Source organism: Parasteatoda tepidariorum, chromosome 11 (genome assembly GCF_982258835.1).
Source record: "Parasteatoda tepidariorum strain Cologne lab strain chromosome 11, Ptep-v5.0, whole genome shotgun sequence".
NCBI classification, from domain to species: Eukaryota; Metazoa; Arthropoda; class Arachnida; order Araneae; family Theridiidae; genus Parasteatoda; species Parasteatoda tepidariorum.
In genome coordinates, this window is record NC_141765.1 from 60,785,014 (window position 1) to 60,810,487 (window position 25,474).

General features: G+C 28.0%; 2 protein-coding genes across 3 annotated transcripts in view; one reads left to right on the top strand and one right to left on the bottom strand.

The window, feature by feature from the left end:
• Positions 1-18,135, bottom strand: part of LOC107446657 (cysteine-rich with EGF-like domain protein 2) — a 28,579-nt gene extending 10,444 nt beyond the window's left edge. Inside the window, exons 1-6 of one of the 2 annotated variants that reach the window (XM_016061349.4) lie at positions 17,885-18,130; positions 17,023-17,187; positions 12,729-12,811; positions 9,838-9,901; positions 3,737-3,845; positions 480-568 (exon numbers count right to left, since the gene is read on the bottom strand). In XM_016061349.4, the coding sequence (XP_015916835.1) occupies positions 480-568; positions 3,737-3,845; positions 9,838-9,901; positions 12,729-12,811; positions 17,023-17,187 (510 nt within the window). In that variant the 5' untranslated portion in view covers positions 17,885-18,130. Of the gene's footprint in view, positions 1-479; positions 569-3,736; positions 3,846-9,837; positions 9,902-12,728; positions 12,812-17,022; positions 17,188-17,884 lie in introns of both variants that reach the window. The other variant, XM_016061350.4, reaches the window with a different exon arrangement.
• A 96-nt stretch (positions 18,136-18,231) lies between these two features.
• LOC107446656 (putative tRNA (uracil-O(2)-)-methyltransferase) overlaps positions 18,232-25,474 on the top strand; it is a 28,038-nt gene continuing 20,795 nt past the window's right edge. Inside the window, exons 1-5 of the mRNA XM_087154362.1 lie at positions 18,232-18,438; positions 20,443-20,852; positions 20,931-21,033; positions 23,880-24,099; positions 24,178-24,252. Of these exons, the coding sequence (XP_087010488.1) occupies positions 20,453-20,852; positions 20,931-21,033; positions 23,880-24,099; positions 24,178-24,252 (798 nt within the window). The 5' untranslated portion in view covers positions 18,232-18,438; positions 20,443-20,452. The remainder of the gene's footprint in view (positions 18,439-20,442; positions 20,853-20,930; positions 21,034-23,879; positions 24,100-24,177; positions 24,253-25,474) is intronic.

Below are 25,474 nucleotides of genomic sequence, written 5' to 3' on the forward strand. Positions count from 1 at the left end.
GTTAATGCTTGCTGCGTTTACCCTTTCCTTTCAATTAAAAGGTTCCAGGAAATGCCTCTTTCACTAGCCAGCTGCATAGGAAAGGAGGGGGAGGGGACTCAGATGCGGTCTTTTGAAAACAAATCTCCCTCTTTTCCTGCATTCCAAGGTAGTAGCGTCATTAAGGGTCACTCAATGGTCTTGGTAGATCTTCTCTTCCCCTTTGTGATTTATGGGTTCAGTGCAAGCTAGAAGAGAAGAGACCTTTTTTTCAGAAAGGGGAAGATGAAGAGATGTTTGTTTATTTTGATTGTTAAAAAGTGTCTGGAAAATCGATCCTTCCGGAAAAGGGACGTTCGGATATGGGACGTTACACTGTAGCATCGAAAAGGATCTAACATTACTATCCACATAAGGGAATTTAAAATGAAAATTTTACACCAAGAATGAAAATAGCTTGAAATATGGTTGTAGAACAAAAAGACTCGCTTGAACAGTACCTTGCACTGTCCATGATTATTACACGGATTTACGATTCCACCAACACAAGGTTTACAGTCAGGACCATAATGGTTTTCAGGACAGCACACTGAAAAATAAAAGCAAAATTCTTGAAACAAAATTTTTAAACACTCCTGACGTATTAAATTATGAAAAATGTGTAGCATGAAAACTTTCATGCAGCATATTTAATTGAAGCTTGAAGGATTTGAATTAATCCAATCAGTTCATTTAAATGACTGATCTTAGATCCTTGAATAAAATTATCTTATCTTAGATCCTAATTTTAATTATCTTGTAATATAATTAACGTGTTTCCAATGAAAAAGGAATTGGTAACTCAAAATAACTAATTTGGCTTAACATCAAAACAACAATTTATATCTATTCCACAAAATTCCATGCTTTGAATTTTAGAATCATTAGTGAACATAAGCTCTAAATAATATAGTCAAACTTATATACATATAAATAAAATGACAGTATAAGAACCAAAATACATTTGCAGATGGTGCTTATAACAATGAAATGTAGTTATCCAAATAAAAAAGAACATTACAATATGAAGGCTAGTAAATTCTGAAAGCACAGAAACATTGTAAGCATTGACTCATAGCTGAAATTACTAAATAATTTCTGCAAAAGCTTTATTATTTTATAAAACAGCCTGAAATGAATAAATGAATTCATGATATAAGAAGCTATCTTTGCTAAAACATTTCAAAATAGAACAATACATAAACAAAACACAGTAATGATAAAATTGTAAAGTGTAAATAGTGCATTTTAACTCAAACTAAACTAATTTTCTATTATTGTCCGTAGCATGAACAGAATAAACATTGCCTGAGATTTCAAAGAGAAATTTCCAAGCTAAAAAGGAATTAAAAAAGTAAAACCAGAGAAATATATATATTTGATTACTTCTGTTAATTTACGGTGTCACCTTGGTTCTACACATAAGGGATATTTTGATTTTTGCAGATGATGCAAAATGATGATTCAGATTTCTAATGTTATAAATTGTGCCAATCATTATTTTATCACTTCTTTGTATGAATGTTTCACTACCAAAATCAATTAACTCTACTATCACAATAATTCAAAATTTTAATTTCAAAGCACTTGATTGACTTCTAAATACATATGTTCAAAATAAAACTCTTCAACAAATATTTACAACACAAAATATCAAGATTCTTTCAGTCATAGTAAATAATTTATTTAATAAGTATTTATTTATTCAGAAAAATTATTTACATTTGTTTCTTCATGGAGCAAATCAGTTTTACATCTTTTCATAATTATATTACAATTTCAATGAATTATATTGCTTTTAAGAGGGTGTATTATGTCCAATTAGGTGAAAATGATTACAAGACATTTCCAACATGTGAAGTAACACCAAACACTATTATTCATATCCTTTCTGTTCATCTTTTACTGTTAATTGAAAAAATTTTTAATAAACACTTTGGTTTGGATAGTTTTAATGATGTATGATGGTTTAATGTGTAGCATGCATTAAAATGAATATATTTTAAATACTTTTTTTAATAAAAAGGGTATTTTTCTTATTTTTAACACTTCTTTTACCTTAGATGTTTTTAAAAATACTTGGTACACAAAGCACTTCATTTTGGTCATTATGACCTTATACCTTCCTATATGTGAGGTTTTTGTGAAATAATTTCATCAGTTATAGCGAATTGTCGCATAGTCAGAACAATTCTACTATTTGGTTCTGAAATATGGTGCCTTAGAAAGTCAGAGATCCAAAAACTTGTGGTTTTACAAAATAACTGCCTCATAAAAAAATTAAAATCTTTTAGCTAGTTAAAATTAGAAAGGAAACAATAAAAGAAAAAACAACTTAACTACAATAAGTTGAATGCAATAAAAGAGGGTGCAAATGGACAGGACATGCACTAAATGAAGTTGGATTTTAAAAGAGGAGAATTTAAAGGATTGGAGGAAACAAAATCCCAAGCCATAGACCTGAGATATGGAGAAGTACACTAAATGTCTTATGCGCCACACAGCATGAAGAGCCCAAGTAGGTAATAAACAAATCGAAGCAGAAATTTTTAAAGCAAATCTAATTTTTATAAAACTTTTATCAGAACTTATAGAATGTGATTTTTAGTGTAATGATTATTTTTATATTAATATAACTTATTTATTTGTAGTGGTGGATAAAATTTTAATTAAGGTTGAAGAATTTTTTTCCATCTATCTACACAGCTCATATAAATTAAGAAAATTTAAAGTAATGCGTAGAATCATAGTATGTTGGGTGTGAGACTATCATTAGACATTCTCTTTTAATATAAGGCCTCAAAAAATTAAGATTGCAGCATTATGCATTAAGAATATTTGTAGTATGTGAAAGGATTTAATATGGTTGTGGAGTCAATTTTAAAATTGAATGTATTTATGATTGCTGTGAATCTGTCAAAACGATGATTTAAGATTGATATAATTCTACTCTATTTTGACGAAAAAAATAGGATACATGTTTCATAAGTAAGTAACTTCAATGTGTTTATTATTGTATCCTTTTTTTATTATACACAAGTCTGGTGTTGTTATATAATAATTTTGTATGTATATATTTTGCTACAACTTCATGAAACCAGCAGCAGAAAGGTAACAAAGCTGTTTCCTGGGAGATAGCATTTGATATAGATATGCCATTTTTTACTAATAAATGCATGCTTTGTGATGTTAAAAATGACGGTAATATAAATCATCTTCCAATTTAATAAGGTTGCATTATTTGATTCTGTTTTTTGGCATGTGAGAAAAGTGACATCAATAAAAATGCACTGATGTGGCGAGGGGGAAAAAAAACAAACATCGGGTGCATACTGATAAGTTTCTTTTTTTTTTTTTCAAAAATAGAAAATTTAAAAGCATGTTGTTTCATTCACAAAGTTTAAAGAGAAAGATACTTGATAATATAGACAATAAACTATAAAAACCTATCAAGGAAGCATAATTGGTAAAACATAACTTAAATTTCTAAATTTCAATTCTTAAATTAATGGTTTTACTTTTTATAGTTATAATAAATTATTTTCAGGATTAAATACAATAAACTAAATAAGTAAAATATATTAATAACATAGTTCTGAAGAAAAGTTGTGATATAACAAAGAATGGAATACATCTGGATGGAATATAACAAAGAAATCACAAATATTTCTCTTAACAGTTTTCAAAAAATATGAGTTAAGCTATCATATAATATTACCTTGAAGTTTATCGATACAAAGGTAATAAAATATGTCTGGAAATGAATTTTTTTTCTTGAACCACCATTCTTCAAGAAGTGATTCATGTTCTTCAGCCAATCGGTGACACTGCAATATAATAAAAAAAACTATAAAAAACATAACAAAATATAATATCAATAGTAAACTATAAACAAAATTTCATAGTATCCACAACAAAAAAATTAACTGTGCATAAGTACTAAAAATAATAACTACACAAGCATTTAATATACTACTGATTCTGTCAGTAATATTTATGCATTGTATGATTAATGTTCAAAACTGGATTAGTGAATAGCAGAAATAAAAGATTAAGACTGGAATTGGAACAATGCTAAAAACATAAATATAATATATTTTATTTTAAAATTTAATCTTAAAAAAATTATTTTTAGTCAAAATATTAAATATAAAACTTAAGAAATATTAATAATTATGCAGTCAACAAAGCCAAAAATTCACGAAATACTTTAAAGTAAAAAAAAAAAAGCATTTTTTTGCACTTGATAAAAAAGAAATTTAAAAGATTAAAACTTTTGTTGTAATTTTCAATTTTATTTACTTATATTATCGTACGTCAGCATTACCGAGAGGGTAGAGTCGTCCCCCTGGAGAGACAGAGATACCGAGTTCGATCCTCAGAGCTCTCAGAAAATGAAAAAATCTACAAATGCAATATAAACTTTTAATTATAATTTCTGTATGTTCTAGAAGTTTCTAGAAGGTTCTAATTTGTCATTTCCTGTTCTGTTATTTAGTCCTATAAAAGATCAGGCGTTTCAAGTTAAAATGCCAGTCACTTTGTTCCCTGTACGTTTGAAGGTTCTTAATAAACCTCTAACTTTCTGAACTGATTTAGATTCATTCTACGTGACAATATCATTATTTTAAATATCATATTTGTTTAAGCAGTTTTGTTAAATCTTGTGCATATTCCAATAATTGTGGGGGAAAAAACTTATCTCATTTAGCTTTAGAAACATGAATTTTGAGCAGTAACAAGATCTAAGCAAACGTAGAAACACTAACTATGCATTTCTAAATTTTTTAGCTGATTCTCAATATTCTTATTACAGTAAATATATAAAGAGATTGATAACATATATATAATAAAGACTGGTAAAATAATTAAATTCAACTTTAATGAATTGATGAAACGGTTTAAAAATTTACAACAAAGTGCAAATGTGATCCAGGTGATCTTTGGAAGTTAAAACAATTTATTCAGGATGGCAGTAAATTTAATACAGTTTGTTTGGAATAATGCCTTATAATCATCTTAAATTTTATTTTCAAACAATATTTTAAAATTTTATTCTTAAATGGACGTTTTCCTTCAAGTTTTAGATGTATAAGCAAACTAAAATTGAACAGGATTAATACTCAAACAAAGAGAGAGAGAGAAAAACTTTTCAAGAACTTATGGATGGGTGGTCTAATGTAAACAATAACAAGCGTCCTTAAACCGGAAGAAATTTAGAAAATTTCCGATGTATCCCTCCACTTATGTTATGACTACCAGGCGATGTGTGAACAAGCCTAATATTCTATGCAGTTTTGTTATTATAATTTGGGTTCAAATCTATACATAATTGTACCATTCATAAGAGCTTTCAGAAATGTATTGATTCTCAGAGGTCGTAAGGCCAAAAAAAATTTTGGAAAGTTAATATCTCATTGTGAATAATTCTTAAGGTTTGCCATGTTTTGTATTTTATCCCTTATTTGGCTACATTTGAATAAAATGTCGCCAAAAATATCTTTAAAAATATCTTTTTAAGTTAGCCTAATTAGAAAATATTCTAATGATTATAATATTAATATGATAATGCTGAAGTTTAAAGGCTGAAAGAAAGAACTCGGTACATGTGAAATACTGCAAAAGATATGATGCAATAATATGATCCAAACGTAAATTCAAATTCTTAAGTGAAATTAATTAAACAGAAGGTAAAAATGAAAACAACCTTAAATACATTAATTCAAATTGGAATAGCGCTCAAGGCAGCTAAAACCAAATTCAAATCATATAAACTAGTAATAATATAAATTTACTCAAAAATAATTTAAATAAAAATTACTCAAAAATAGTTAAATAAAATTAAATAAAATTTAAATAAAATTTAAATAAAGTTGTGTGTTTACAGAGCAGCACTTCATCAGGGGACACACTGTCTGCAAACACACAGGAGCCTTTCTGTTGTTAGTGGCAGAGCCAAAACTAACAGTGCCCCGAGGCCCCTAATGAAAATACAAGCATAAAAATAATAATAATTACCACATTAAATAAATATTTACCATAACAACATTCATATAAATTTGCAATATAATCACGTTTACTGAAACAAAAATACTAAACACTTAGAAGACATCAAATGCACCGCCCCCAAAGCACATATAAAACAATTACAGTTAGTAAAAATGAAAAAGAAATTCCTTATATATTCCAAATCCAAACTTGGCCGATATTGAAGCCCGTCTAAGCAGGCCTAGACGGTGAAATATTTGGTTTTCATCTTTTAATTTTTGGATTTAAATTTATTGGGATTATGTTTTCTTTTTCAAAATATTCTGTTGAGGTTTTTTAGACAGATGGCAGCACTTGGATTCTTTAGCTCTTTGGTTTGTCTATTTTTATCTAGGTGTCAGCACATTATTTTTTGAGCTGATTTGCAATATATAAGGAATTTCTTTTTCATTTTTACTAACTGTAATTGTTTTATATGTGCTTTGGGGGCGGTGCATTTGATGTCTTCTAAGTGTTTAGTATTTTTGTTTCAGTAAACGTGATTATATTGCAAATTTATATGAATGTTGTTATGGTAAATATTTATTTAATGTGGTAATTATTATTATTTTTATGCTTGTATTTTCATTAGGGGCCTCGGGGCACTGTTAGTTTTGGCTCTGCCACTAACAACAGAAAGGCTCCTGTGTGTTTGCAGACAGTGTGTCCCCTGATGAAGTGCTGCTCTGTAAACACACAACTTTATTTAAATTTTATTTAAATTTTATTTAATTTTATTTAACTATTTTTGAGTAATTTTTATTTAAATTATTTTTGAGTAAATTTATATTATTACTAGCAATAATATGATGGCGCGTTTTTTCAATCTGCGGTGTAAAAATATATCGGAAGCAGTAACCCGGAAGTCTTGAAAGAGCAATTTTACCACTAGCGCCACCACCCTTAGCTTTACACGATCACCCATCCATAACCACTATTTAAAAAAAAAAATTTACAACAGCAAAACTGAATTTAAAAAAATTATACACTGTAAATGATTGTACTATAAATTGAGGACACTTTTCAAAGAGCAAAGAATAAAATATAAGGAAGAACTTAAAATAGGATGAATAGTTTTATAACATTCATTTACTGATTCTAATTAAAGCATAACATCTAATTTGTTTTGTTACACATCATAATATTATGCTAACTATTTTCAGAAAAACTAAAATATACTAAATTTTACTTCAATCTATTACTAAACAACAGGGTTGGCATTTTGCGAAACTAGAAAAAACTGAAACAAAACAGAAGAAACTGGACAAAATGGAAGATATTGAGAAAAAATTATCAATACAATAGCAGACGTGCCAACTCTCCCGCATTTTGCGGGAGTCTCCCGAATTTTGAGTTATTCTCCAGAATTGATTAAAAAAACTCCCGAATTTTACTGCAATCGACGGCCAAATTCACAATTACCTAATTTTTCCGCGATTACGGAAGTTTTGTTTTTCTTTCAGGGTGAATTCCATCCCCTCTTATCGAACTACCATCTGCCTGAGGCGTAGCTGCACGTGCTTTATTTTTCCCTCCTCTTCAACGTTACCCCTCTTTAACACTCCTATTTCACCCGCCCCCTTACACTGGGATTCGTAGGAATCTTCGTGTGGAGTTGAATGCGATGACGTCACATGACGATATCGAGTGACGTCCGTACAGGAGTGGGGAAACTCGGTTGGCAACAAACTTGTAAACTATCGCGTAAACTACTTGTAACGTGATATCCATTATTCGCTTAGTCTTCGTATGTTAAAATTTTTTTTTCAAGGATGTCTAAGTCGAAACGGAAGTATGCAACCAATTTCAAAAAATCATGTACCAATGACTTTAGCAAGACTTAATTGCAAAGAGCTAAATCTGCAACTCTTTTTTTATGCATACAGTAGAGAACCATTTATGCGGTATCCAGATAATCCGGGAAAAAGTTTCGCTCGTTTCTCCCGCCATTTTGAACTAAAACGATATGGAAAAAAAAAGTGGAAATTGGACTCATCCTTGAAGTTGAGTAGAGGAAAATGTGACAAAGGGGGGAATTCTTTTCCCCGTTTACCCAGAGAAACGTCATTTCTTCCGCGACCTTGAGGATTTTAGATCTTTATTTTCTCCTTTAGGCCGTCAATCGAACTCAGAGGAGTGGCATGCTGATTTCGTGTTCTGTTTGATTTACGAGGGGGTGGGGAAAATGCATTGCACATGCATATCAGTAAACAGAAGATGAAAGAGAAAAATATATTTATCTATTTGACATTGATTAATAAAAAATAAAAAAAATTTCCTTTTGAATAAATTCTGATTCTTTGGAAGTGCGGTACCATTCGCAAGTTTTTCTTGATGTAGAATCGCACCTGCTTTAATTAAAAGTAGTGTTTTTATAAAAAAAAAAAAAAAAAAAAAAGGAAAATTGTTTATTAATTTAAACATACAATTAATTTATGAAGTAGATTGCAGTTTTGTTTTTCTGATTCCACTACGTTTGATTTTTTTTTTCTTCCTTTTCCTGATAAATTTCGCACTCAATAAATTATTTTTATTCCTAAATTTTATCATTAGGGTTTTTTTTTTTTTTTTTTTTTTTTTATAAATTCAATTGATCTTGCCTTGTTCCAGGTTTTAATATTTATGCTAGTGCCGTTTTTTAACTATCGTTTCGGTTCGATAATTTTCAAGTGTTGTTTTTATTTAGATTAATAAGTTTTCCTTTTAAGCTTGTTTTTCTTGTCTAAACTTGCAAATTTTTTTATTCTTTTAAATGTTATTTTTCTACAATTTTTTTTCTTTTTCGATTTAGGGGTGCTCTTTTTTTCTCTTATACTTTAAAATGTGTTTACACTTTTTCCTTGTAATTTGGGCTCGATAAAATATCGATTAACGACACTTTTTGGTCAATCCAGAAAACCGGGAAATTAAGACATCCGGGATGGCGATGGTCCCGAGCATCCCGGATAATTGATTCTCTATTGTACAGACATTAGTATTATTATACATTAGTATTGAATTGGTTTTTTAAAATAAAATAGTTCTTCAATTTGTTTATTTTTTATAAGTTTTTGTTCATTTTTATTACAGTGTCAAGGGTTTTTGAATAATGTTTTATTAAGGAAATGGTATTTATTTTTTAAATAAAAAGTATCTACCTAATATAATTTTGTTTCTAAATCTGTGTTTAATTATTTTATTTCTATTTAATATTTTACCACAATTTGTGCTCTATTAGTGTGTAAAATTTCTTGCCTTCTTATATTTAATAAATTTTTTACTTAAAATTCCTTAGAAGTGTCAAATATTGCATACGGTGCGCCTTTTTTTATCCCTCCTGAAATCTCCTGAATTCTTGTTAAGGAAACTCCTGAATGTTAATTTTGCTAGGTTGGCACGTCTGCAATAGATATTATAAGAGTACCTTAAATTTAAATAAATAATTTTAAATAATAATACAAAAAAATATAGAAATTTTTACATGTGTACTCTTAAAAAAGAAACTATTTTCCATTTATTTATTTCAACAATATGTAATTGTGAATTCAATAAGTTATTTATAGCAGTGTATATTAAGAATGGGATTTGTTAATTTAGAAGTAAGAATGAAATTTGAAGAGTTCTTTATATAATTAACTTTCAATAATAGTTAATAATTTAATAAACCATTCTTCAAACTAGATTGCAATTATAAACTGCTTAAAAAAATTATTTTAACATTCCCACACATATATATAGATATTATTTTTTATTTTATTTTTTGAAAAAAAGTTTCTTATACTTTTACCAATGTAATGCAGTATTATGGCTCACCTGTTCAGCTGCTTTTTCTTCATCGATGCAAAGTTTTTCTTGAATTTCAACCAGTCGAATTTCACTGCAAATAAATTCTTTTCAGAATTTGTCATTGTAGAAAATAAATTAACTAAATAAAAATGTAGCAAAAGCTTAGTCATTTAAGATTATTTGATTTTTTTTAAGATTATTTAGTTTAGTTAAGATTATGTAGCTTATTAAGAAAAACTAGAGGCAATTTAGCTAGAGTCATTATTAACAAAAATGTATTAAAGCACAGCTTTAAATTTCTTGAATAATACTAAAACACATTGAAACTTATGTTTTCTCTATCATAACTTTATTTTTACTAAGCTTGAACTTACAGCTTGGTATCAAAGTTTCAGTAATTTCTTAGTAAAACCAAAGTCAAAGAAATAAGATGCAATCATAAAGAGTAGAATCAACGTCAACTACATTTCATCTTCATTCCCTGTCACCAAGTCTACTAACACACACAATCCTGTAATTCACTTGTTACACCTTATGCTTTAAATAAAAACTTTACAATGAAAAGAGTGTCTAACAAAAATCGAACCGAATTTTTGTGACTTAAAATTCTGAAATTCCACTACAATACGGAAACAATAGCCTGCCTAAAATGGTTCGTGTCAATTTATTATATAGAATTTGTTGCGGGGATAATTTACTGTGGGCATAGCTCAACTTCAGCACAAATTGCTGCAATAACAATTCTTTGCAGGCACCGTTTGTAACAATGATAGTTCATCTTAGGCAAAATTTGTCATAAGCACAATTTCTTATAGGTTTTATAAAAGCATATAATTTTCCTTAAAGCTTATCAGATCTTTTAAAGTAGAGTCAGTAGAATAACAAACACACTAACTTTACCAAAGAAATTATAGAATATGAGAATTAAGCATTCTATGCATAATATTATATAATTGAGTTTTATACAAAAAATGTAATAGCTTTTAATCGCTAAGATAAATTATAAAAACATACCCTAGCTGACTGAAAAAAATCAAGACACGGAAGTTATTTAACACCAAAAACAAAAGAAAAATTTAAAGATCTTAATAAAAAAAAGAGGGGAATATGACCAAAAATCCCATGCACAGGAAAATAGTATGTAGAAGCTGTACAATTTCAAGGAACACAAAATTCGGCATAAGAAATACTTACCTTGGAACTAAATGGAAATATTAAAATTTTGTTATAGCTCAGAAAATTAGCTGATATAAAAATTTCTTATCTATGTAAATCAAAGGATACCATTTTAAACTGTCTACTTTTATGTTGTCTTAATAGAATGCACTCATATATGTAATATAAGAAAATGATGTGAGTGTCAATATATTAGAAGACCTAATAATTAAAATAGAAAAATAATTAAGTTTAAAAAATAGTTTTAACTTTTAAAGAGACTACATTTACCTATATTTGCAGTGAATCAAGAAATATGAGATAACTAGAAAAAAGCCTTTAAACAATTAATATTAATATTTTTATTTATTTAATTTCAGATTTAATGTGCAAAAAAATTTTTTGACTAAAAGAATCTATTTTACAAAAATTTTTAAAAATAATCTTTAAAGTCATGGAATGTGATAAAGTGAACCTTATGTATAGTTTTATGTATAATGACTCTTCTACAATCATCAGGGCCTAATCAAGGCATGAAAAGGCCCTAGCTGATGGCTAACCTTATGCACTAAAATTTAGCCAAAATTGATCATATATTCACTCATAATACAATGTTTTATATAATATTCAATTCCAGTTAAGTGTGTTTTGTTCAAATTTCAGGAGAAAAGATAAACAGGTTTGGTTTTGAAAATTGGTTGGTTTTTATTTGCATCAAACATCAAAATATATTGACTTCTAAGGTTTTATAAAAACAAAAAGAAAAAAAATGTATGAAATCACAAATATTAAATACTTCTTGATCAGTAACATGCTAGTTTTACAGTTTACTTTAGTAGTTCTAAAGTTCAGTTATTACAAAGAGTGAAAACCCAAACATAAAAAATACATGAAGAGAAAATGCTTGCAGTCAGAGAAAAATAAAATAAACAAAAGAAGCTAAAATTAGTCAAATTTATAAAGCAATAATTATTGAAAAAAATGCACAATAAGAATGAATTGAACTGAAAAAAATAAATATAATAATGAAAAGATAGTATAAGACATAAATGAAAGTAAATAAAAAAAAAATTAAATGAATAAACAATATTTTTTAAATACTATTCCAACAAAAACCAAGTTTTTGTTGGAATAGGATATCATTAAAAAAGAGAAAAACATGAATCTTCAACTTTTTTTAAAACTTGTTTTACTGTAACAATTTACAATCCCATAGTCCTCAAAATTGTTTAATTCCTTTATAATTGGTTGCAAGTAGTTAGTTGAGAAGATCAATCTACTGTAACTTAAAGTCCAAAATAATAATCAGTAAAATTAGAGAATTGGGAGGCTGCAGTTTTAAAAATTCACCTAACACATCATCATCATTAGGGACTGCATTAAGTTTAATGTGACCAAACCTAATTTTTTTCTTCTTTTTAAAAAATTTATACTAAAAAAATAGAATCCATTTTTTTAATTTAAAAAAGTATATATCCAGCCCTAAAAATCATAACACAAGACATAAATTCGTATTAAATACAGAAAACCTAGTATTTACTTTCTGTTAGTATCTAGTATTACTAAAATAAAGTATCTAGTATCTCTGCATTAAAGAAAAGACTGCAGGAAATATTGACATTATTTGTAGGCACCATTTACTTTCATTTGTGTAAACATCACAGCTTTATAAGATATTTCAATTTTTTTATACTTTAATATAATAAGGAACTGAAAATAAAATATAAAATCATAAGAAAAACCATTAGTTAAAATTAAGTTACCTCTCAGCATAAGATTTCAATCTGCTTTTTTCCCAAGATGCATCACCACCTTCGAATTTTCCTCTTGAGGTCCTTTCTATTCCCTTAAATTATGAGATTAATAGATATTGAATGTGCAGTGAGTAAAAATATTTTTTAAAAAAAAGTAGATGAGAAGGAAATTATTTATAAGCATAAATTGAATACAGCTTGTTCCCTTTTAACAATTTTATTCCTACATGGGTTTCTTATTAATTTCTTGAAATTTTTAAGTTTGCATACAGCCTAAAACCTGATTGAGCACATCCAATTTTACTATAAGTATGTGGGTTATTTTTATACTTTTTTTTTAACATTTTTAATTATATACATTTGTAAAAATAATAAGTTTCTATTTCTACTAATTTTTAATTTTGAAAATTCAAAAACGATGTGCACATTTTGATAAAAACAATGAGCTAGTACAAATTCATAAGCAAGACAATCATCAGGAATTTGGTACCATTGCATGCAGACTTTTTCACATATCTTATACTTCATTGAAGAAATAAACGATCTTATCATATCCTTATTCTAAAAATAAAAAAAATGCTTTATAATTTCTCGTACATAAACATAGCTGTTTGTTTGTTGTTCCATGCAGTTTTCAATACACAATCAGGGGTGCTAATTTTCTACGCTTTAAGGGAAAATAATTTCTAAACAAGGCTTATGTGTTCATGTATGATTCTTTGTTTTGTAAATTTGATTCAGAGTCATTTTCCACACCACTGCATGCGATAGATTCAAAAGTTCATATAAAACACCATTTTGTTCCAGTTCTCATCTGGCGAAGCTTTTAAAATATTGGCAAAATTAACCATAATTCTGAAAGTTTTAGTTTTTTCATTGACTACCAGTCTATAATGAGTATATATCCCCCTCAATAATTAGAAATCTCTTTAAGTACCCCTCAATATTTCAGACAAATGAAGAACATTTTCATAAATTATCATAGATTTAAACTCATGAAAAATAAAATCAAGAAAGAAATTAATCTAGATGTTCAGCAAATTGATAAATAATATGAGGCTGCATAATAAAAATTAGTCACCCTTAAAAACTGGATGCGAGTGACTAGGTGTGAGGAGTAAACAGCCTTGTTAGGTGGGAGACCTGAGAAGTGAATAATTTTCTTATATTATTATTAGCTAAATTATTTGTTGACGTAATGATAACAATAGGGTTTATTCAATGGTAATTTCAATTATATAGAACAAAATCGATTCATATAATAACAGTTTTTTTTATTTCATTTCCAATGGCATACAAACAATAACACAGAGGAACAATAAAAATAGAAAATAACAAAAGATTGAAGTCATCTTCCCAACAGCTCTTTCGCATGCCAATATCTTGCGGTGTCCGAGTAAAGTCTGTGGAGCCTCCTACAGCAATGGAGGTGCTCTCTATTGGTGCTCCAGAACCACACAGTTGACACTGAAGGTGGTCATAAATACCTATCCAATGCAGGTGTTCTCCAAGACAATCATGAACTGTTAGGAGTCTAAAGGTGGCTACTGCATCTCGACGAGGCTTATCTGGTACTGCCTTCATATCTGTCTCACTCCAGTTCTTATTCCTAATGCTTTCTTGTAGGACAGCAAAGGCATTCATTTTCATTATGTTTTTTATATGTAGCTTTATGGAATGGAATAACAATCCATAACAACTTTGTTGAAGGATTTATGTTCCCTTACAAGCAAGAAAGTCAGCTTGCTCGTTACCATAGATGTTACAATGGCTGGGAATCCAATGGATGACTACTCTTTTGTTTTTTAGTGCCAAAAGTATGATAAGTCTCCGACACTGAAGCACTTCATCCGACAAAGTGTCTCCCCTTGAGCTGATCCCCTGGATTGCAGCCTGGGAATCTGACAGCAATGCAACTTTTTCAAATTTTGAATGGATGGCCAACAGTTGTTTCAATGCAATATATATAGCATGTACTTCACCATCGAAGGCCGTTTTGTATGTCCCGACAATGAGTAGAAGGAAAAGATATCAGAGAAAACACCAGATCCAGCAGCCATTTGCGAGTCAGAGTAAGAGCCATCTGTATAAACGTGTAGCCATTGATGTTTTGGGTACTCAGTATATATGGTCTCCAATGCAAGGGATTTTAAAATTTCAGGTACTGTTTGTTTCTTTATAATATAATTTTTAAGATTTAGGTTTGATATAATTTCTTCTGATTCGATAGGATTTTGTGGTTTTAAGTTATTTTTAATCACGTTGCAAAATTCAAAATTTTCTTTCAAAGACTGAACCTTTTGAATGAATCCAAGTTGAGTTTTCAGGTTTCTCTCTTTAGCTTGATAATTAGTCCAGCAAGGTCCGTTCTTCAATAATGACTTGAACAGGTCTGCTATTTGTCAAAAGTAGCATGGCTTCAATTGGGGTTGTTTTAACCGCACCAGTCACTACTCTCAAAGCCCTATTTTGAATCATTTCTAAGCCCCCCTTAAGAGAGCTCTCCCTGCATGTTATGAATGAGTGAGTGTGGGGTTCATAGTAGACCTACCTCCTCGTGGTGTACCCTGGGCAATACTCTATGCGGCTAAGTGGTCTACATTTTTTGGTAATAATAACAGTAAATCATAACAATATCAATTAAGTAGAGCAAAATTGAATTAAATGCAAACTATTTAAATTAAATCCTACAATAGAACAAAATAAAATTAATAAAATATATATACACAAAGAAATTTAATTACCTGAAAATAACATTCAATTAAATTATTAAAACAACAAATTAACTCACTATTAGGAATAGAAAAATTTTTGACAGCTAACTAAAATTAACCTTTAATCTCCTTGGCTAAATACATTTAATAAGTTTTTAAAGTAAGCCAATAATTAAATAAAAAGTTCAATTAAATAAGAAGTTCAAAAAACAATTTTATGGATTAGATCAAAATGATTAGACCTAATAGAATTGAAAACAAAACCTGTGGTACTAATTCTGTATTAACACTTTGTTGAAAAGCAATTTTACACAGAAACTATGTCATGTCACCGACTATTATTTTGTAATTGAATATGGAAGTAAAATAAAACATTCTAAATAAACTCCAATAAATTTTCTTTTTACTGAATGAAATGAAATTATACTTAGGAATATTCGTCATGGCCGAAGGCAGTGACAAGTTAATTCAGCTCCAGTCAACAATTTATTAATAGAATAAAATATTTGGGATCTTTTATATTAATAATTTTGAATTAAAATGTAACAATCTGAGGAAATAAAAATGATTGAGAATTTTGAAAGGCTAACAATTAAGAAAAATATTTGTACTACACGATTTAAAAAATAAATAAAAACCATAAAATAGAAACGCTATAATTTCTCTCTTGCCACTGGTCTAGTTTTAAAACATATGTCTTACCAATCAGCGACATCCCCTTTTCTTGAAACTACCCCCTTGTCTAATTAAACGTTTTGATGTTGCCCGGAGGAAGGGATGTATCTTCAACAAGCAATGCTTTGGAATCGCACTTATTAATCTTCATTTATATATAGCCTCTTGAACTTGTATAATTTGTAGCTGTGTAATTTTGATTACTTGGCAAAGGGGGTCTCTAGGACTTCCTGATATTTTTGAAAAAGAGGACAATCAAAGTAAAAAAAGACAGGACAGAGTTCGTACGCATCTGGAAAAAATTTTTTAAACTGGTATAAAAAAAAAGTTTATATTAACATTACTACCACTTTTTATTATTTTTTTCCAAGTGCATATAAACCTTGCACGCTCAAATTGAACAGGAACTGAGAGTTGAGTATCTAAAAACTTCATTGAAACATAAAAAAATAAATTTCTGTTACATTTTTAGGTTTCCCTGGTGATATACTATTGAAATTATTGATGTTTACATTATAATAGAATACAATAGAATATACTTATTTTTAAAATATATAAGGGAATGTTGTTCATTCTTCTTCAATTCAGAACAAAAAGCAAAACATAAACAAAAAGATTTTTTTCTTAAAGATAAAAAATTTATTATCTATGTCATGATTTGTTTCAACAATAATATTTTGGAAAGTGTATTTAGTAAGAAGTACTAAACTCGAATCTAGGTGTTTCACCCAATGCACAGTTTCATGCTAGCCATATTATCTATCTATAATCAAATAGTCTTAAAAATAGTGGAACTCAAAAGAATTTTATCAGCATTCAAGTTAATACTATATAATAAACACTGTCCATTTGATTAAAATTATTGAGCTTTTGTAAAAGGTAAGAGCAAAACAAAACTAAATTTTTTCTTTTACCTTTTTAAAAGAATTAGCTAACATTTTGCAAGCTTGACAAGGAGGTAAAACTTCTGTCTTTTTCTTTGAAGCTTTAGAATCAACTTTTGTCTCTGAATTAATATCTACCTCTTGTGCATCAATGTATATGACGAAGAATAAAATGAAATAGAAATGAAGATCCATCTATAAATAAAAAAGATAAAAATATGAAATGCATAGATTAAAATAAAGAAATCAGAATGTGCATCAAATAATGATTTTGGTTGAATACAGAATTTTAAACAATTGTTAATACAAATGTAGAATACTTAGTTCAGCAAGGTTTATTATTCGACAGATTATAATGAATCAATCAAAATAATTGAAAGAATATCAAAGAATTTTTTTTTCTTACTTACATAAATCACCTACTTTCAAAACAATGAAAGAAATGTAAGCTAAATTTATATTATAATTATTAGCTGAGATATTTTTAAAAAAAGTCTTATCTTATTGATTAATTATGTATCTTAAAAAAAATTAAAACCAATGCTTTGAGCAAAAATGTCACTCTTCCCATTTGTGAAAAATAGTGCTTTAGTATAAACTATAATTTTATGCAGCTTCAAAGAACAGAAGAGACAAAAAAAGAAGAAAAATAAATGTTTTCAACATTTGAATGGGTGAATTTTAATGAAAAAAGCTTGGGAAATGGATATCTGTTTACCAATAAAATAATAAATGGAAAAAAATAAAAGACTTCTTTCAACCAAATTATAATCTATTTAATACAATTTGCCCGCTCTGTTTATTAAAAAAAGAAAAACAATACATTTCTAATGATAAAAACAAGCAATGGGAAGAAAACTACAAAATTTTATAATTTTTTCTTTTGGCATACTTTTAATACTTCCTTTCTCGTTAAAAAATTTCCAACTCTATCACACTATGAATTATTGAAACATGAATATTTTAGTACTGTTTAGTAATAAAACCGCTTTTCAACATCTTGCAAAATTTAAAAGAAATGAAATTAAATTGTTAACACACGATTTAACAATTTTTTTACATACGGAACTACGAATATTAGACGTGTAGCTACAATGCTTATCGCCGGTAAGTACAAAATCGATAGTTGTTTGTTTATATTTCTTTAGTAATACGTTTTAAAATGCCTATTTTTGTCTGTTAACGGCCCTCATAAAACCAGAGTACATTTAGGTAGTCTCGTAGTCAGCAGAAATAGACAGGTGAAATCTAACCAAGTAAACATAGCTTACACGTGGTTTGTTTGGTTTTGGTTTTGAAGTGCGAAGTAGCAGGGAAGTGGAAATTAACGATTACAATTGCCTGACATAGCATTGCACAATATGTTACATCGTACCTGAGGACATTTAATTGGAGAAGTACTCTTGAAAATCATTTGCCATATTTCAAATCATTTTCTTTGAAGTGGTAAATATTTTGATTTTAAATTTCCAAATCTGTTTGTTGTATTTGAGTTTAAGGAAAAACTATCCCACATTACAATTTCTACGAAAGAAATTCTATGAAATCAATATTATGGTTGTGTGGTATATTTTGTATAAGGCTTTAACAAATTATTTCTCTGTTTAATGTGATTTTCATCATAACTACGGCAAGGCCAAGTGTCGGTAACCTCTTGGCGACTTATTTAAAAAGGTCACCAGAAACGCTATCTTCCTTCATCGGCCAACAAACGAAACTCGTCGCCAACTTGCCGTAGTTATGATAATCCCCCTTATAAATTTACAGAATAGTTTAAAATGTTATACAAATATGCATCATATAGGCAAATCTTATAAAATATGCTGCTCAATTATAAAGTGCTTAATCCACTTTTATAATTTACAGTAATTTTTAAAGCCATTGTTCAAAATTATGGATGTTAAAAATAAGTGTAAATAGCTAACAAGATGAAAAGTTAATGAAAGATTTCTGTATCAGTACCTATGTAAAAGAAATTGTCTAGTACAGGAGACAGTTTTCACATTTCTCTTAAAAAGGGTCAGGGTGCATTTATTGTAAAGAGCACTTTTTGTTAAGTGAATTAAAACTTCCTCTGATATATTTTATTTTATGACCGTCATTGAACTGCCGACCCAAAATTTTGAGTTTAAGACTACTAATGTTCTACCCTGTAGCCTTGTAATTTTGAACCAATCCAGAAGATGAGGAAACTCCTGGATCAGTACCCCTAGAGGTATGATTTGTTATAGCAGCATGGAGGACTTTGTGACTTGACAGATTTAATGTGCATCAGTCACCATTTACTACACTGGGAGTCTTCCACTGGAAGGGATCGAACCCACAACCTCTTGGACGTGGGCCCAGTGCCCTAACAACCAGGCTACCCGAGCCAGGCTGTTGTTGTTTTTTTAAACATTGATTGGATTTAAAAGCCAGTCAAAAATAAAACTTTGTCTAAAAACAAATTAGTCATATCATGAAATTTTGACTACTAGCATTTTTCAAACCCTAAATAAAGAGAAACAAACCATTTAAATGAATATCTTCATTATTTGTGTGAGTGCTTAGATGCCACGATACAGTTTCACAGTATCCTCTGATATTCTTCCAAACTTCAGATAACCTATTCATTTTTATAACTTCTTATGGAAGATTTACTCAGAACTATGTTACCTACATATACAAAAAAATAAATAAAAGCTCTATACATTTTTAAATCTATTTATTGATTTGTAATATGTTGACTTAAAATGTTTATTGGTATAATAACTGGCACTGGTAAGATTGCTAATTTTGTTTTTAAAAAAAACTCATTTGATTTAAATATTTTTTTTATTTAAATCCTAATTATTTTGATTCTAATGATTTGTTTTTAAATTGAGGGCATATTTTGGAGTTTAACAAATGCGTAGTTTAGATTATTTTATTTGAACTTGTAAGAAAGATTTAATTAATTCAAAATTGTCTGCAAATTTTTAAAACCTGTTCTTTTTATATGAAAAAGAAAAAATGAGATTTTTTGCTACTTTCAGTTAACTTCTATTCTTTGATATAATAATTAATAACAATACTTTAAAGATATCTTTTAACTTGTTTTGATTTTGAATCAAAATCTAAGTTGAAAACATTAAAGATAAAACTCCACATGAGTTTTGTCTTTATGAGTGCTTATTTAAAAACAAATGTATATGCATAAGTAAAAAAAACTTTATATGTACAAAAGAACTTCACATCTAAGTGTTACCAGTGCAAAATTGCTTATTTATTTTTCGATTTAGAAATGGGATAATAAAGTGATTAATAATTTTTTAAAAGTTTGCTGCTAAAGCTTGATTTTGGTTTTTTAATAAATAATTAACTATCATAGATGCATTTTAGTTTGAAAAACATTTTTCTTTTTCTATTTCCTTTTTATCAAAAGGGATCTGTATTTTTGGAATGACCCATATATATATTTTTTTTCCTTAGATATCACAGTATGGATGAACAGTGGAAAGTAATAAATGAGTTTGAATGTGTTGAATCAATCTCAACAGATGACTTTTGGAATGGAGTCAGTGTTTATATAGAAAGACCTCATCTTTTAAATCGTAGACTTTTAGCTGCCCAGCTATTAGAAACTAAGACTGCTATGCATAATCACTTCAATGAAGACTTAAATGGCACTCTTTTAAGGCTTTTTAATGAAGAAATTCTAAATATGGCGACTCTTCATGACTTGCTGAAAAGCATACCTTCGACTTACATCAAATCTAATGAACCTATAAAAAAAACTATTTCTGCTACAGATGATAATGGTTCTAAGATGTTATTTGTAAGAAATTTACTTTCAAGAAATATGAAATTGTATGAAGACATGGTAGAAGTTTCTGTTGCTGGTAGGAATATATATATATATTTTAATTTTGAAATAATTACTTATTTGTAAATATTGTTTATCCTATTTTTTTTTCCAGATAAATCTAGCTGCAGTGTTGCTTTTTATCCTGTAAAAACTCCTGATACCTTATATCCTTTATCTCCTGCTTTTCCATATAGGATCCTATTGAATAATAACAAGTGAGAAAAAATTTTTAATAACCATCTTGATAAATATGTATAAATGATTTAATCAAAATTTAAATCGATTTAAATTTTTAATTATTTTTAAATTTGCATTATTTTATAAGAATAAAATCTTCTGCAAAGGAAATTTTTGAAGTATATTATAAACAGGAGGAAGAAACTAAGAATGTGTACATGGTAAAGAAGGCGTAAGTTTTTCTATACAAAAGAGCCTAAGGTTCCCAGCAGAAAGATTCTTAACAGAAGAATGTTTACTTCTCAGGGAAGCTGGTACCAGTGACATGCTGAGGGGGACTACGATCCTAGGCGTCCATCTAATAAATTGCATTTAGTTACCATAAAAACATTTTTAAAAATGAAAACGCAATAAATAATTAAAATCCTATATATTAGCATCCATAAGAAAAATTTATTATGGGAAAGATAAGCACCAATAAGATTGCAAAACTTAGTTGAGTAATCCTAGTTTAAAAAGAAAATTATTGAAAAAACATATTATAACAGATAAAGAGAAAATGACAAATATTTAAATAATCCATATTGCATATAAATTAATCCATATTTATTATATTAAATCGAATAGAATAAATAACTAAAAAATAATGCTTTGCATCAACAGACAAGCAACAATAAATCAAGAATAAAAACATATTTTAATCCTTAACTATAAGGTAAATAAATTATCCTAAATTATGAAACAAAGTTACAAGGTAACAAAAAATAAAGGGAGAACATTTTTTAAAAAAAACTAAAATGCAATATGTTAAGATTTTTTATTTTAAAGAGAATGAATCATAAATAAGATAAATAAATAGATAGAAAAATATAAAGTATGATGGTAAAATGCAAAATTAATTTTAAAAAAACATTTAAAAAATTATAAAATTTAAGCCAAATTGTAATAAACTAAAGACTTATTAAAATCACCAAATTAACTAATGTAAAACAAAATTAATGATTAAAAAATGCACTATGTTTCATACCCAATAATAAGGAAAAAATAAATGACAAAATACAATAAAAACTTACAAGGAAAATGATAAAATACAATCATAACGCTTGATCAAATTAAATAAAAAGACTAAAATAACCAGATGGAAAATAAAATTAAAAGAAGCGCTAACTTAATTTCAAAACCCAAGATAAAGCAGGATATAATGTGATCAACTGAATTTTAAAAAATAATCTTTATCATGAATTGCATGAATAGAAAGGACTAATTTATTAAGTACTATATTTTTTATGATCAGGGGAAGAAAAAAAGACTAAGTGTAATCAGAAATCTATCACTTGGTAAAAAAAGAACGCTGCAATCTGCTTCATAAAATATCGTCTGCTTTTAGCAATAAATAATCTTATGCATATGAATAAACAATAGTTTTTTTTTTTTACTAAACTGAAAAAATATCATAAAAGACGATTTTTCACGGAAGCAGATGTGATTTCACATCAGGCAAAACTTGCTAATGTTACCCCACCTCTAAGGAATTAGAATTCATTAAATTAAAAAAAAAAATTCTTTAAGAGGTATTTAATAAATAAACATAGTTGACGTTAGAAATAAACATAGTTTTATACATAATAAATGAAGGATGAGGAAAATTGATAGACAAAAGTGAATTCAAAGAACCGAACATGTCATTACACTCGAGGCAAAAGTTTCCAATTATTTAAGTTGGACATCTAGTTGACATTACTCCAAAAACGCTTAAGAATAATAGAATTTCGAGGACATACTTAATGACGGTCAGTACAGGAAAAAAAATTTATTTGTATTTTTTATATATATATAATTCTTTACTGCACATGCGCAAATTATGGTTGGAAACAGAAAAGTGAAATCTCAAAATTTGATAGGGTATCAAATTCCCTGATAATTCCCGGTTTTGTGGTAAAATTACCCTTTTCCCTGACTTTTTCTTTGTTGAATCTCCTTTTCCTTGGCAATTTCCAGTTTTCCCGATATTTCCGGTGCGTACGCATTAGAAACGCTCTTTGAAAAATTCTGTGTCATAATAAAAATGCTGATAAAAATAAAAGTTGAGAAACAGAAGAAAAAAAATTGTTTTCTGTTCAGAAATGTAACTTTAATGATGAAAATCACAATTTTCAAGGTTACCTGTTACCGTACGGGAAAAAAGTTCAATAAAAAATAAAGTATATAAGAACCACTCCGTTATAATGCTGTGCTACAATTAGAACAGAAAAACAACAAAAATTAAACAAACTTAAAAAAAGTTCTCAATTCTTGAAAAAAAAAGTGTTAAAAAATGACGAATAGACTGGCTTGAATTAATTTTATGAAAAATCAGCAGTACATAACTTATGGTTCAGTATAAAGTAATCAAGTTACAATTTCTCCAAATTTTGCTTTTCCATATGTCCTTCAGAACATAAATTAACAAGTTTTAAAATGTAACAAATATGTGTAAAAACTTTCTAATAGTTTATTGTAAAAAATACGATTTTAAATTATTCTTTATGAAATCTATCCAAATTCCCCCCAAAACAACTCTGTTGAAAAATACTTTTCTAAAAAATGCTTTGCTGAATATTTTGCCTATTATCTGGCCAAATATTCAGCCAGCTGGATTTTGAACCAAAGAGGGCAAATACCGCATAGTGACCGAATATTCATTACATCCCTAATTATAACCCCATATGAGTTGCCATCAAATCAAATGTAGTTAAAAGAGTTCTAACACAAATAATAGATAAAGTTAAAAGTGGACTTCTTGTAAATACTTTATTCCCTGGGTTTCACTTAGTAAAGAATTTTGTAGAGATTTCATTGCAATTATAATTTTATTATATTTTTCATTTACCCTTTAATTTTTCAGGCTTATGTTAGAAGTTTCACGTAACTCTTGCGACCAAAATAATGCTAATAACTGCAAATCAGAAAAGTGGCTTGCATCAGATATTTTGCCAAAGATCTACAAATGGTGTAAATTTCATCCTGAAGAAACTGTTTTACCCTCTCTTAATTTGGTTTCAGCAAAGCTCTATAATGAAAATCTTCACAAACTTAAAGATAAATATGGAAAACACTATGTTAAGGTATTGTGCTTTGTATTTAATTAGTTTTAGGAGCTAAAAAATTTCTATTTCGTTACTTAGTATGTTTTTTTTTTTCAGATTTGGCCTGATTACAATAGCACAGATCCTTTTAAATATGTTTATGAAGACATTTCTATTTGCGCTTATCTCATTGTAAGTCACTAAAAAATTTTTTCATTTTTCTCTTATACAAAGCTGAAAATTTTTTTTAAGAAATAAACATTAAATTACTGAAACACTTACTTAACGAACCTTCCTCTTTTGCTAAAATGTCTGTTTTAAAATTGCTGGAATTTTAATTATTTTTGTGGAGGAAATGTAGTAGTTAAAACCCTTTTCAATGCCATCTTGAATTATTTCTAAACCCTATTTAGTGTCATATATTTTTCTTTACAGATAACCAGGCAAAAGTTAAAAATTATCAGATAATCAAGTTATTCAGAAAAGGTTGTTACTAAAAGCAAAGATTGCATAATTTAATATTAACTTAATTATATAATTTAATTAATAATTTAATTTAACTAAATTCAATGTATTATAAAGTTAAAAACTAAATGTTATGTTCATCTAGATTTAATTTTTCCAAGTTGATTGAACATATTTAAACTGTACATTTATGTTATAGGAATTCTAATTTTATTTCTATAAAATATTTTTAATTTTGTTACATAGATATAATTGTTTTAATACAAAAAAGTATAAATAATTTTTTTCTAAATATATTAATTAGGTTTGGTATATTAATTATCTAATAAAGTATTCTCTGCTGATATAAAATACATCTTTAAAAAGATACTGTTATTTACAAATCTAATTTTTTGAAGAATGACATTATTCTGTAAATGCTAAGTTCATTTTACTATGTTAGAAAACTGGTAGAAATACTTAGAATCAAAAGTAACTAAAACAAATTATTGAAATATTAGAAATAAAAATTCAACTTACACAAAATGAAGCATACATTATACAAAATGAAAAAAGACTTTGGGAGAAAAAAAATAACTTTTAAATGACATAAAATTGTAAATGTCACAGTCAGTGATAGTGGTCCTTGGTGAGTTTGTTGTAATATTGGTTAACAATTCATAATTTTGTGTTGATTTAATTGAAAAAATTTGGATACAATTTACTATTGGTCACATTATGATGTTATGAAATCAGAGCCAAACGAGAGTCTAAGAAATTTTTAAACTGCACTTAGGACAAACAAGGCATAGAAAATTTTTCGGTTATTTACCTTGTTCATACAATGCCACAAATTTTATGAAATTGTTTCAGTGATGTTAAGATGTTCTCTTTAATGCCTCAAAAACAATTGAATGGGGTAACCATTAACTCTGTATTGCTAGAAAAATAATTGTTTTTTTTTAATGAT